The 15,254-nt window shown below is 38.7% G+C and overlaps 1 protein-coding gene across 4 annotated transcripts in view; it reads right to left on the bottom strand.

Moving 5' to 3' along the window:
* MRE11 (MRE11 homolog, double strand break repair nuclease) overlaps nucleotides 1-15,254 on the bottom strand; it is a 78,105-nt gene that overhangs the window by 13,055 nt on the left and 49,796 nt on the right. For all 4 annotated transcript variants that reach the window (XM_025893520.2, XM_073887150.1, XM_025893521.2 and 1 more), the window contains 4 exons: nucleotides 13,887-14,106; nucleotides 12,619-12,699; nucleotides 4,095-4,153; nucleotides 1,591-1,658 (listed from right to left, as the gene is read on the bottom strand). In XM_025893520.2, the coding sequence (XP_025749305.1) occupies nucleotides 1,591-1,658; nucleotides 4,095-4,153; nucleotides 12,619-12,699; nucleotides 13,887-14,106 (428 nt within the window). The remainder of the gene's footprint in view (nucleotides 1-1,590; nucleotides 1,659-4,094; nucleotides 4,154-12,618; nucleotides 12,700-13,886; nucleotides 14,107-15,254) is intronic.

Genomic DNA, 15,254 nt, shown 5'->3' with positions numbered 1-15,254 from the left:
CTTAGCCTAGCTAGAAAGATCTTGAAGGGCAGAAGAAATTCTTCCTCCCTGACAAATTATTTTAAATAGTCTTACACACCTGTTGATCATCAGCCCAAACATTAGCTACCTTCTTTGTGAAGTCTTCAGTGACCTATTCTAGAAGACAGTGTCACTTCCCTTAGATTTCATTACTTGAGTAAAACATTTATCTTGTTGGATTATTAGTGCCTTGTAATTAGCATACTGTTAAAGTGGAAATTCCTCGAAGGAAGGAGACATTTCTTCCATTATTTCTACCCCCAGCTCCTAGCATAACATGTAACTGAACAAATAGGTGGCTGTGTAACTACACATACCAATTTTCCTAACAGAGACCCTTAATTCACAAAAAGCATATATTCTTAGTGGGGTCATTATCACACACGAGGAACAAAAACTGGTTCTAGGAGATGGAGTAGGTGAAAAATCTGAGATACTACAATGGTTTTGGCCTTTCCCAAGCTCAATCCTACCCAGCAAAATTTCATTCTTTAGCATTTAATTTCTCTTATTTTAATTAATTTAAATCAAATTTAATTTTTATCCTTAGGTAATGAAAACAAGGTTGAGATCATGAAAACAAGGGTGAGAAACACTGAGGGAGGGTTTTTTCTCATTCTCCCCCTTATTGCTAACAGCTCCTGCTTAGGCCATTACTCTTGGCTGTCTTTCTCCACCTCTCTGCTCCAGATGATTCCTATCTCAAAACCTCAGCTAAATGTTACTCCCTCTAGAATCCTTTCTCTTCTTCCATAGCCCATAATTCTTGCTCCGTTTTCTAAGCGCCTATGAGCACTCACACCAAGTCTGTATCATAAAATTTCACACATAATTATGTACTGACTCATCATCCTTTAATGGATTGAAATGTGTTCATCTCTCTTTTCTACTATAACTTATGTTGCCTAAAGGCAGTAACCATGTTAAAACATTTATTCTGTCCCCCATCAGACCTTATATAATGCTCACACAGAAAATCAGAGTTAAAACAAGCTCTTGATTATTTTCTTAAGTAGAAATTTTCATCAACTGAGCTTCAGTTAAGCAGTGTCCACCTAAAATACCAACACAGAAATGCTAACAGTGCATCAAGCCAAGCTTTACAGTAACAGCAAAAATGGCAAAAACCAAAAGGGGCAGGAAAAAGCATATGAGTGCTCCAAAGGCAGGAAAAGCCAATGTGATCCTGTCTTTAGTGTTCAGCACAGCACCCTGTGTAACTCAGTATGTAAAAATGTGATAATGAAGAAGAGAAGCTGAAATCAAATATTAAAAAAAATACAAAACTATTTTCTGTTAGAGAGAACACAGAACTCCATCAGGAAAATTCTTGAGTAATAAAGGCAAAAGGAAATAAATTACAGGTTAAGTTTCATTGAAAAACACCTGCAGTAATGCGGTATCACCTCTATGAACTAGCCCTTGCTCTATTTTTCACTTCTCTATTTACTTGACCAGTTGCAACTAAATCTATTAAACTTCTATGGCACAGAAAAACATATAGGTAGAATTCTGGATAATTTTAAATTTTTTCAGATGTTTCTTCTTGCAGAAAATCACTGCACCTACCTCTGTTCTGTTTTTGAAGTGGTGGGAAAAATGTCTTCTTCCATATTTGACTCATCCACCTCAACCACCTAAGGGAAAAACAAAACAGGGAAGAGTTTTTATGGGAATGGAGTTTATCTGAATAAAAATAAAAAGTTGAATTTCAAAAAAAAATTTTCAAATATAAAAAAAAAAAAGTCAGAAAAAAGGGGGCAGAAACCAATTGTTAAAACTGAAGCTTTAGGCACCTGGGTGGTTCAGTGGGTTAAGCGTCTGCCTTTGGCTCAGGTCATGATCTCAGGATCCTGGGACCGAGTCCCACTGCATCAGGCTCCCTGGGACCGAGTCCCACTGCATCAGGCTCCCTGCTCAGTGGGGAGTCTGCTTCTCCTTCTCCCTCTGCCCCTCTCTCCCTCCCTTCTGCTCACGCATACTCTCTGTCTCAAATAAATACATATAATCTTAAAAAACAAACAAACAAAAAACAAAACCTGAAGCTTAGCCTGACTTCCCTCCAATGCCACTCTTCAATCACAAAGGGTATTCTATACATGTCTGAGCTCACTTTTCTCCTGAACACCAGGGCAGCCAGGGTACCTAGAGAAATATGCAGTTAGACGGGTGAATGACTCACACAACATCATGTGCAGACAGTGCCTGTGGACCTCTTGGGTTTTAGTGAGGAGTCAGACCATTAGTGTTCCATTTCCAGTTTAAAATTAGGTATAAAACCATGTAGGAAGTACTGGATATCTATCTTTCTATTATATTTATCCCCGTTAAACATCATTTGTTAGTTTTAGGTCCCAGTAGAGATATTTGTGATTCTTTTTTTTTTTTAAGATTTTATTTATTTATTTGTCAGAGAGAGAGAGAGCACAGCAGGGGGAGTAGCAGGCAGAGGGAGAAGCACGCTCCCCGTTGAGCAGAGAGCCTGGGATCATGACCTGAGCCTAAGGCAGATGCTTAACCAAATGAGCCACCCAGGAGCCCTGAGATATTTGTTATTCTTGGTTCTATCATCCAAAATACTACTTATCTCTCTACGTTTTGTGTTATCTTGACACTTAATACACACATTTGCTATGTCTTCAACTAGCGAATGAAGCCAAGGACAAAAGAGTGAAAAAAACAGCACCTGAGATCTCCCCCTCCAGGCTGACATTGAACTACTAATAAAAAATTGTTAAATGTAGTTGTCCAAGAAACTATGAACCCAGCTATTATTTCTGCATTTTGTCATAAAACTATCAGAAGACCGTCTTATGTACCTTGAAAGAATCAAATGTATTCAACACTCCTCCAATCTACCACTGTGTAACCACAATCAAAGAATGAAAAAAAAAAAGCTAGTTTAGCACAACTTGTTCCTTTTGAACTCATGTTCCTGCCTTACAAGAGAAAAATCTAGAAAAGACACTACCTTGTGGATGTGCTAATTTTGCTTTTAGATGATCCGCAAGTGACAGCAGGCAATAGTTGAATGCAAATAATAAAATGGAGCTCAGGATAAAAGTTATTAGCACTGGCACCCACATACCAGCAACAACAGGAAGTGGGGGGAGATGAAGTTAAGGGAGATAAAAGGACAAAATGAGAATCAGAGCAGAGAAATTTCCTGGAAAAGGGTCAATTGTGTCACATATTCAAGAGACGAAGTATGAAATTGGAAAAAACGCTGGTGGGGCAGGTCTGATATAGAACACGGATTCTCAACTGGAGGTGATAATAACTACTATTCTGGAAACTTATGGACATGTCTGGAGACATTTCTGATTGTCATAATTAGGGGGGTTGCTACTGGCATTTAGAGGGTAGGGGATAAGATGTTGCTAAAACCCTACAATGCAGACAACAGTCCCTCCCAGTAAGACTTACCTGGTCCAAGACTTACCTGGTCAACAGTGCTGCTACTGACAACCAAGACTTATCTGGTCAACAGTGCTGCTACTGAGAAACCCTGACACAGAATCAAGAGCACTGCCTTAGGCGTAAAGACATGTGGGTCTTGAAAGTAAGATAATACGAGCATCAAGCCCATATAAAATCTTGGAATCCAAAGGAAGTACAGAGGGCCTATGCTGAATCTAGAGCTTAAAACAGAGGTCCTTACATTCTGGCTGCTTAGTTTGTCTTGAGTCTAGCTTCAGCCATCAGCGAACAAGCCACAGTATTATGAGAGGGTAAGTAACAAAAGGAAACCAGATTTAAGTAAGACTTCTATACGTACTGAACTCCAATCTTCAATATTAATATTCCATGCATGGACCTTTTTGGCTCAACATTGTTATCCTTGAAAATATTACTGTAAACATTCATTTATGGATTTCTAATCATGAGATACAGTATTTAAAGAAAACAAAAATCCTAGAAGCCCTCAGTCTGGATAATCCATAAAATTCTCTCCAGCTTTAATGCTTCCCACTTTTTCCTTCTTTTATTTACTTTGTAGATTAAAGAACTGACAATTCATAATGCAGGGAATAGAAATTAGTAACACACAACTATAAAACTTTTTATCTTACCTCTGAATAATTCTTAGCAGCAACATTTCGGGACGGCTGCTGTCTTACAGATTTAAAGGCTATAATGTGAAAGAATAAACATCCATTATGTTATTCTTAAAATAACAGAAAAATTTGTACATATTGTTAGCTAAAGATCTTGTAAGCTCTATCTGCAAAAATCCATGATGGCCAATTATAAAACATTTATATTTTTTAACATCTAAAGGGAGGTGGAAATATATGTTCAAATAAATCAATGCCCAGCTGCCAGTCTCCTGATTTCTTGGCTTATTCAAATATAATAACAGGTAACGCTCATAAATACACCTACACTAAAAATACTTTATACAAACTACATGAAGGATAAAATCTGACCATCTAATGGATTAAACTCCAAATATATTCTTCTTGCCCTTACAGTTGGAAGTACCATTCCCTGTGGCTATATTAGGAACCCTGTGGTTCCAGGAAGAGCTTTCTTATTCTCTTCTACTTTGTTAGCCATATCAAAGGAAGAGTCCAGGGGGAATCCTAGAAAACAGTGTATCTTTTATGCTATGATAACACTTCCTTTAAATCCTTACATTTTAGCTTTAAAAACTTAGAAACAGGGGCGCCTGGGTGGCTCAGCGGTTAAGCATCTGCCTTTGGCTCAGGTCATGATCCCAGGATCCTGGGATCAAGCCCCGCATCGGGCTCCCCGCTCGGCAAGAGGCTTGCTTCTGCCTCTCCCTCTCCCCCTGCTTGTGTTCCCTCTCTCGCTGTGTCTGTCAAATAAATAAATAAAATCTTAAAATAAAACAAAACAAAAAAAACTTAGAAACATGAAGTTTAGCTAACCCTTTATTTTCTCCCATGTTAAAACAATGATACTGTGATCTTATAATAAGAAATATGTGTTTGGTCTTGGTCCCCATTTCTGGCAGAGCTCCTAAAACCCCAGGAAATTCCTAAGTACTAAGAGCCAGGAAAGTGACTTTTCTTAGGTTAATGGAGTGACTTTTGGACCAAACCTAAAACTGGGGGCTGGTTGCCAGAGGAACCAACCAGGAAATCCGGAAATGAAGGTTGGAACTGTCTCATCCCATGATTTCCATGGAGACAGGAGGTTGAATCAATCGCCAATAGCCAAAGATTCAATCAATTAATGGTAATGAAGCTGCACAGAAACCCAAAGGAAGGGTTTGGTGAGCTTAGAGGTGGTGAACCAGACTGCTTCCATACGCCAGGGTGCTGGCCCCCAAACTCTCTGAGGATACGATTTCTTTGTCTGCGACCTAGCTTTTGTTATCTCTTCACTGGCTGCTGATTTGTATCCTTTGTAATAAACCAATAAATTTAGTGAATAAACTAGTTTCCTGAGTTCTGTGAGCCACCCCAGGAAATTAATTAAACCCGAAGAGGGAATTAGGGGAAACTGATTGATAGCCAGTCAGTCAGAAGCACAGCTAGATTTGTGATGAGCCTCTGAAGTGGAAGGAGGCAATCTTGTGGAACTCAGCCCTTAACCCTGTGGAATCTAATGCTACCTCTGGATAGACAGTGTCAGAATTGAGTCGAATTGTAGGAAACCCAGCTGATGTAGAAGAATTGCTTAGTGGGGTGAAGTAACTCCCCACTCCCCCCCATACTGAATTCGGCATAGAATATTTAAAACCTAGAATAAATTTCAAACTGCCAATTAAGAGTTTTATTTTCTCTTAAGCCTTACCAGTTTCTTAATATAAAACAATGTTTTCCCCCAAGACAACCCCCAAACTGAACAGGGCAAGAGGAGAAAAAAAAGACAGAGGCCTTGAAAAAGTCAAAAGCTCAAAGAAACCCACAAAGTCCAAAATTCTTGTAGTCTGGAAACTAAGGAATTGTTCTATCTAGCCTAAATTTATGATTTGTTCATTTTTCCTATTCCAGGTCTATCCCCAGTCTTGTGATGTCTGAGAGGAGAGATTAAGGGCAGAAGCAAAGTTCTTATCCACTCTACTCAATTACTAGGGCCTCACATCCTAACTCTACTCAAAAGGCTAAACAGGGCAACTGAATAAAAAAATCAGCCATCATGACTCTTAAAGAATATGCCCAATAATTATTCACTAATTGACTCCTCAAACTCTCACATCCTGAAGAGCCCTCCTAAAACAAACAAAAACAAACCAAACCCTCCTTTCTTTTTATCCCCAACAAATGTCAGTGAGAGAAATTAACTTTATCAGAAAAACAAGCACTGAGGTCTGTTAGGAAGGCAATACAGTATGGTGGTTGTAGAGTTAAACTCATTTTGACTGATTAGCTGGGTGACCAGAGCCAAGCTCCTTGGCTTCGTTAAGTCTCAATTTCCCTACCTATAAAATGATGTGGGAAACAAAGGCAAAAGAAAAATTATTAAGTTTCCTTACTACCTACAGCCCACTGACAAGTCCTTGAAACAGGCAGAGTGACATTCCTCTAGGGACTCAACTGCCTTGAAGTTGATACTTTGCTAAGGGCAAAGGGCAATCTTAGCCCAACCCCAGGATCCTGTAAGTCCACTTTAACATATAAAAAAAATTCCTTTGAAAACTTCCTTTATCTCTAACCCCCAAGATACATGTTGGCAATCATCCCCTAAGTATATGAACCACCGATATACATCTGAAGGGTCTCATGATGGACTTTTTACTAAACAGTAATAAATGACTTTTCCTAACAATAGCTAGCCCCCTCAGGATCCTGGAAACCTTGTTTCCAAAATACCTGGGAGGCTTACACTAGCCTCAACCCCCTCCCAACTTGAAAGTATATAACGGGCTGCTCCTCATGACCCCCCGTGCAGCTCTTTCTGCCCACGGGTCCTGTTCCTGTGCTTTAATAAAACCATCTTTTTGCATCAAAGACGTCTCAAGAATTCTTTCTTGGCCATCGGCTTCGAACCCTAACGTCTTTCCTACATCACAAAATAATGTTAATAATTCATGCAGAAAATCGCTGAAAAGATAAAAAGAGGTGGTTAATGGAAATAATTCTGCCAAGTGCCTAGGAAGTAGCAGGTATTCAAATAATGCAGCTAGCAGCAGTAGCCGTAGATGTGGCAGTGGCCACCATGATGGTAAACCACACACAATCACAGAGCCTTCAGAGGGACTATTCACTTACTCACCACCCTCTGCAGACAAACTTCAAGGGAAAAATTTGGGCTGTCAACTATTATTTACAATTGCTGCTGGCTGGAAGTGTAATATCTATCGTTTCCAACAAAATTCCAGTACATTAATAAATCTCTACACTCCACAGGGCTTGATAATGGTAGAACTGTACCATTATAGCTCTCTTCATATTTCCATTTCCAATAGGGGTTTGGAAGTTTCAGTTTTAAAGGTGCTTTTGTCCCAACGTTACAGTAGCTATAGTTATTTATAATAACCCATGGTTATTTTGTCAAAGACTTAACACCAAATCTAACCTAATAAAAATGTTTTTCATGTATGTGTTAAAAAGTCTATTTCACTTTTCAAAAAAGCCCCAATGTTAGAGATAGTTCAGTTGTAAACCATTTGACCAAATGAATTTACATAAAAGACAAATTTAGACAAATATTTATAAAACACCCATTTTCTTAAGTTTATCTTAAACACTGCCACTAATAGCAGCAATCATTTTTTTGGATTCTTACTAAATCCTGTGCTAAGTAATGTATACCCATAAGTTCAATGATACTTGTAACTACTCTGTGGAGTCAGTACTACACTGCCAATTTTATAGCTAAGGATCTGAAGCTTATAGAATAGAAACAGTTTACACTTACTGGGGGCTTAATATGTGTATATACTATGCCAAATAGTCCACATGTATCGTCTCATCAATCCTCAAAATAACCCAATGAGATAAATGCAATCGTCAGCCCACTTACAGATGAGGACACTGAAGATGGAAAGCCCAAAAGGACAAAGAACTAGTAAATCAAGGAGTCAGAATTCAAACCAATGGCTGACTTTATTTTTTTTTTTAAGATTTCATTTATTTATTTATTTATTTGAGAGCGAGAATGAGAGAGAAAGAGCATGAGAGGGGGGAGGGTCAAAGGGAGAAGCAGACTCTCTGCCGAGCAGGGAGCCCGATGCGGGACTTGATCCCGGGACTCCAGGATCATGACCTGAGCCGAAGGCAGTCGCTTAACCAACTGAGCCACCCAGGCGCCCAATGGCTGACTTTAGAACCACGCTTTTAACCTTTATGCTATCCAATCTCTAAGTAACTTTTATTCAGCCATTCTCAAGTATTTAATAAGCATCTACTACAACCAGGCACTACGGACACCCTGATGAAATGATGAAAAAGAATGACTCCACCCTTGTTCTGCTGGTGCCTGCAGTGTGAGGGCGTGAAACCAGACAGTGAAGAGCTGGCGGGCCATACAGGTCTGATTCCAAAGCCCAGGTCTTAACCACACCATCTGCTGCAAAAGGCACCACAATTAGATTTTTTCCTACACATAATTCAGGAAATCCTAAATTTCATATTAATTTGGCTCACTTTTTACAAATGAATATTACTTGTAAAAAAAAGGGTTATTTGCGAACATTTTAAAGCACTGTAACTGCTCTCTTGTCTTCTCTATACAAACAGAAGCTTTATTCCACATTCTCAATGGGTAACAGAAGAGGACTCATGAAAGAATGTCTGTGAAAAGCCTCACAGGCATAGCAGTTCTGAAAGGAGCTGAGGGCAGAAAGTGGAAAAAAAAAATGCTCACAAAAAACCCTATGAGATAAAAAGTTCTAGATGCAAAGGAGGCAGCCACATGTGAGTTTTAAAGAAAGAAAATAAAGATAAAAACCTCTGTATTTGTTTACTGTGGTCTAGGTTTTCAGGTAAACACTGCTGCTCAAAGCAACCCAAATTGCTTCATCAAACATATAAAAAAAAATTCTAGCGGCACTGAGTTGCTGATCACATAAAGAATTAATAGGCCAAAACAGAAGAAAAGCTCAAACTGAGAGAGGCAAGCAGAATCCTTTTCCCTGGGGACCTGTTAGCTGAACAAATGTTCACACTGGTTTTGACAGTTCTGTAGAGAGAGGGAAAGAGCTACCACAGGTCAAGGCCTGCTCAAGGTAGGGGGCCTGATGCATTTCCTCCCTACCTTAAGCTGGGACCCCAGTGGTTAAAGAGAGAAGCAGATGTAAACAGGATTTTGCAAGTACATTATCAGCTGGTCGAACCTCAAGTCACAAGTTTAAATGTAGTTTAATGTGGCCTAACACTTGTGGCGCCCCTAGAAGCCTGGAGAAACAAATACGAATCAACTCTGGGGCAACTTAACTTCAATCCTAACCTCAAATTATTCCTGCTGATCATTTCTTAGGGACAACAGATAATGAAACATGCAAGGAAACAAGTCACCGTAAATGAGAACCAACAGAAACAGAAATCAGAAATGGACAATAAAAAGAGGCCAAAGACAGTCAGACATTGGGTCATTAGACAAAGACTAAAAGAACAAATACCCTTACTAGGCACACACAAAATTACAGAGAGGCTTAAAAACATCTGCAGGGAATTTTTAAAATCACACAGTATATTTCAAAAGACCTAAGTGGAATTTCTACCCCCACCAAAAACAATGAAAATAAAAAATTCAAAGGACAGTTTTAAGAACAGATGGGCATGGGAGCCTGCTTGGCTCAGTCCATAGAAAAAGCGACGTCTGATCTTGGGGTCATAGGTTTGAACCGCATGTTGGGGTTAGAGTTTACTTAAAAAAAAAAAAAAAACAACAGATGGGTGAATTAGAAGATCAATATAACACAGGAAGATAAAACAAGGGAAAATACAAGAGATTAGTAGTCCCGGGAGGACAGAGTAAATCTTACATTTAAATAACTGAAGACTCTGAAGGGAGGAGAAAAAGAGCACAGAGGTATTATCTAAAGGGAAAGGATTTTCTTTTTTCTTTTTTTTTTAAAGATTTTATTTATTTGACAGAGAGAGACAGCAAGAGAGGGAACACAAGCAGGGGGAGCAGGAGAGGGAGAAGCAGGCTTCCCGCTGAGCAGGGAGCCCCATGCGGGGCTCAATCCCAGGACCCTGGAATCATGACCTGAGCCGAAGGCAGACGCTTAACGACTGAGCCACCCAGGCGCCCCAAGGGAAACGATTTTCTAGGAGCAATGAAAGATACCAATTCACAGTTTCATGAAGCCCAATAAATCCTAAGCAGAATAAAAAAGAATCTCATATCTAAATTCATCACTGAAACTGCAGAACATCAAAGACAGCCAGCTGGAGGAAAAATAGACTACTTCAAAAAAAAAAAAAAGGAAAAAAAAAAAAAGCAAGCTTAACTAATAGCTCACTTCTCAACAACAAAATGGAAGCCCAAAGACTCACTTTAAGTGATTAATTCTGCCCATTTGTGGCAAGGAAAGCTTCATATAAAATAGATAAGCCAGGACGAAAAAAGGTAGTTTGGGTTAAGGTAAAGGTGGGTATGCCTTTGTGTCACATGCTAACCAACTTCTGGTGACTTAACCTGGAAGTGTACATATTTTTTTCACTTTGCTTTTCTATCTCCCTCTGTTTTTTCTTTTTCTTTTTTTTATAACGAACATTTTGTAAAGGCCTACTACGTGCCAGACTCTGCCTCTCATCTCCAGAACAACCCACTATGTAGAGTCTATTATGGAAACAAACTAAGGAGTCTAAGTGACTTGTTAAAAGTCACTAGGCGTTTTTACCATGTTGAACTCTGCCTAGATCCTTTCTATGGTGCCTACTTTTCCCCTTCTCTGCTTTTATCTTACTCCTGCCAAGAATGGAAGAGCACCTTTTTGGACGCCATTTCCTAAAAGATGACATTCTTTTGAAGTCAAGATAAGAACCTTAGCTGGCTCTCCTCAAGTACTAAATAACCAGAGTAAAAATACAGCAACAGAACTTTTCAAAAATTATTATTATTTTTTCAAGTAGGCTCCATGCCCAACATGGGGCTTGAACTCACAACCCCGACAGATCAAGACTTGAGCTGAGATCAAGAGCCAGACACTTAACCGGCTGAGCCACTCAGGTGCCCCCAGAACTCTTGATAAGAAGTTTCTTTAAGGGGCGCCTGGGTGGCTTAGTCAGTTAAGTGTCTACCTTTGGCTCAGGTCATGATCCCAGGGTTCTGGGATCGAGCCTCACATCGAGCTCCCTGCTCGGCAGGAAGCCTGCTTCTCCCTCTGCCACTCCCCCTGCTTGTGATCTCTCTCTCTCTCAAATAAGTATTTTTTAAAAATTAATTATTAAAAAATTTTTTTAAAAAAGTTTCTTTAAGAGTCATTTACTGGATTTACGCAACTGATAAACTGATGAACACTAAAACAACAACAACAAATAAGAGTCATTTACTGGATTTGATGTTTGTGTCCTTCCTCCAATGTCAGCTGCCATCCAATAAATGTCCAAGACTTCCTCTGATGGTGTCACAATTCACTTCCTTCTGGGGCGGTTTACTCTATCTTTACATTAATTCGATAGGTTATTCTGTATAATGCAAAGACCTCTCTACTGAGAACCAGTAGCTAGGTCTCTAATCTTATCTTGCTCTGTAAACTAGCAGTACAGTTGACCCTTGAATTCAGGGGTGAGGGGTCCTGACCCTTGCAAAGTCCAAAAATCCCCATGTAACTTCTAACTCCCCCAAAACTTAACTACTAATAGCCTATTATTTATTGGAAGCCTTACTGACAACATAAACAGCTGATTAACACTTATTTTGTATGTTGTTTATATACTGTATTCTTAGAACAAAGTAAGCTTGAGAAAAGAAAATGTTAAGAAAATCGTATTTTTCATATGGAAGGGAAAATACATTTACAGTACTGTAATTTATTGGAAAAAAACCCACTTATAAGTGGACCTGTGCAGTTCAAACCCATTCTGTCCAAGGATCAACCCTATAGTGGTTAACCACTGGTTCTGGAGTCTAGGGAATGTGGGATTAACCCAAGTTCTAAAATTTACTAGCTGTGAGACCATGGGTAAACCGCCTATCTTTTCAAAGCCTCAGATCCCTTTTCTGTAAAACAGGGATAACGTAAGTATCTAACCCCAGAGCTTTGAGAAGCATGCAGTAACTCTTTCATAGACATTAGCTATTATGAGTATTATCTTAAATACAGATCACAGCCTTTTTTGTGCTAACCACAGAGCCGGAGAAAAGCAGCATAAGAAAGTAAATAAACACTATATTAAGAAGTGGTACTTTCTTGATCATTGTTGACATACTGACCAACTGACTCATTTTTCTGTCTTCAGGGTCTCTCTATAAATAGGAAATAATCAAATCTGTCCAGAAGTAAGGGATTATAAAAAATACTTTTCAAGGTTCACTCTTTTCAAAAGCTCTGATGAATGGAAAAGACCTTTTAAAGAATAATTTATCTTGTAATACTAATAACCCTTTTGACGCCCCCCCCCAACAATGGCAACACAAACCAATGAGGTTTCCTAATGAGGATTTCCTAGGTCTTCCTATGTTGGGATTTATAAATAACTGCTAGAAAAATCATTTGCAATCCATACTCACCATCTATAATAGACATGTTTCTAGGTGTTGACATAGTAGCCTTTGAACTTCTGCTTCGAGTAGAAGTCTCTAGACCAGTGCCTATTGTTAGAATAATGAGCAGTCACTATACAATTATATCAGTAGCCAAGGTTTTAAGACAATGCCAAAATGAAATGTAAATAAAGTTACATCAAAACAGTTTATGTATAAAAAGTCAAAGACATATATAACAAGAAACACATAGTCTAATCACTTTTCAAAAACTATACTTATACCACATTTGGTTCATACTCTTCCAATCAAAATTTAAGGAAACATTTTGTAAACTTAAGGATAATGAAAATAAATTATCACTAGAGGATGAGGATCTCTTTCCCTGAAAATTTTTTAACTTTTAAGTACTATTTTACCAGCTTAAAATTCCAATGGATAAATACTTAATAAAAACAATTTAAAAATATTCCTAGAAACGAAGCCATACAATGCATCAGGAAGTCACTGGATGACCAATTTTCTATTATTTGGATTATTCAATGACAATAGTCCCACGTTAAATACAATGATGGCAATTAATGTTAATGACTGCTTTAAGAAATCAAATTGTTTTAGGGTAGTATTCTTTTTGAACAAATTTTATGAAGCCACTTTATAAAAATAAAGGCATTTGTATCCTATGACAGTAACAAAAATAATGTTTATGACCTGCAGTTTCTTCCTCCTGCCAATGGTCATTAGATAGCCATTTTCCTTAGCAGCTCATATCTGCCCATTATTTTATAGGTGTGAGAGTAAATATAACATTAAATGTATCCAAAAGATACTGTGTGAGGAGCACAGTGAAGTTCTTAGAAAAAATACGTTGTTAAGAGTCATTAAAACAGGGGCGCCTCAGTGGCTCAGTTGTTAAGCGTCTGCCTTCAGCTCAGGTCATGATCCCGGGGTCCTGGGATCGAGCCCCCCCAGGGTCTCCCTGCTCCGCGGGAAGCCTGCTTCTCCCTCTCCCACTCCCCTTGCTTGTGTTCCCTCTCTCGCTGTCTCTCTCTCTCTCCCTGTCAAATAATAAATAAAAAAAAAAGTCATTAAAACATTATGTTTTAAATATGACCATTAAAATCTATTTAAGTCAACATACATGTCAGAACTATATTAAAGACTGGCTTTATGCAATACAAATACAAAATTTTAGAAGACAGCCACACTTAATTCTGACGACAGGAATACGATCCTGTGTGTCCCGTTCAGCTGCCAAGACTGAAGGTGTGTGCAAGCCGGTACTGAGTGCTAACCTCTGCCTCTCTGAGACCCCCCTCTCCAGGCTGAGTTCTGCCCTCTTCCTCCTCGGCGGCCTCTTGCTCGGCCTCCTCCTCTGCTGGCTGCTGCTGTGATGTCCTCTTCAGAGTCCTCAGCCATCTGTTCTGCCAAATCTATACTCATAAGGTCCTCAGCACTAAAGGCAGAAGCAGCGTCCTCAGACTGAGATCTGAGGGCTCTGGCCCTTGTCATAGCCTGAGAGGGAAAGAGGAGATAATACACATTAGTAGGTAATGCAGCATCCTAAATCACTGATCTGGTCATTCAGGTAACATGCACTATTGCCAAACTGTCTACACTATTATTTTTCACTAATCATGCTATAAAAATGCCAAGCAGGACAACTCCCCTCCCCTATCTGTCAAATTCAATTCCTATGATTTGTCAGATCAATCCGCCATACTACCTGTAAAATGAGACCTTTTGAAAAGCTGTGCTGAGAACGATAGAATTCCACAGAATCAAAACTTTTAGAACTGGTAGGAATACTGGCAATCGCCCCTAATTCAATATCACCATTTGTAAGAGACTGTCATCATTTGAGCTACTCTGTACAATGGGCTCTTAATACGTGACAAGAAAAATGCTTACAAAAAATGTGTGTTATCTGTGGGTGATGAAATTTTAGGGTGCTCTTTTCTTCTTTATTCACAAATAGGATAAATTTTCTACAATGTAGTTTTTCTAAAATATTACTCTAATCAGAAAATTATGAGCAATCATCTCTTAAAAAAATTAAGTAGAATTAAGAATAAAAAGATAAAAAGAGGGGCGCCTGGATAGCTCAGTTGGTTAAGGGTCCGACTCTTGATTTTGGCTCAGGTTGAGATCTCAGGGTGGTGAAATCAAGCCCTGCATCAGGCTCCACGCTTCGTCTAGAGTCTGTTTGTCCCTGTCTTTCTGCTCCTCCCCCCACCTTGTGCTCTCAAATAAATAACTACACAAAATCTTAAAAAAAAAAAAAGATAAAAAGAATTAAGTATTATATAACAATTGAAGGCCTGGGAAAGAATAAAAAGCTTAGGACCAAGAATATGCCACAAACTTTAGTCTGGTAAGAAACTGCCGAGAAAAGACAAGTTTGAGACTTAATGAAATATTTTAACTCTGAAATGAATACAGATTTTTTGATTAAAAATAAAATAAAAGCAATGTTGCCCTGAGCTCTTCCCTTAAACCAATCTAACTGTAGTAAGGAGAACAGAAATGAACATAATACATTCTCAATAAAATTAGAAAATAGCTCCAACTTCTAAACACAAAAGTTCTGAAGAGTTAATGGATATAATGAAGATCTGACCTAAGGAACAAGGTACAGAAGAGTCTTAGGCAGTAGAGAGCTC

Source organism: Callorhinus ursinus, unplaced genomic scaffold (genome assembly GCF_003265705.2).
Source record: "Callorhinus ursinus isolate GAN/ISIS: 27379988/994484 unplaced genomic scaffold, GSC_fseal_2.0 scaffold76, whole genome shotgun sequence".
Classification (NCBI taxonomy): Eukaryota; Metazoa; Chordata; class Mammalia; order Carnivora; family Otariidae; genus Callorhinus; species Callorhinus ursinus.
This window is presented reverse-complemented; position numbering and strand designations above follow the sequence as displayed.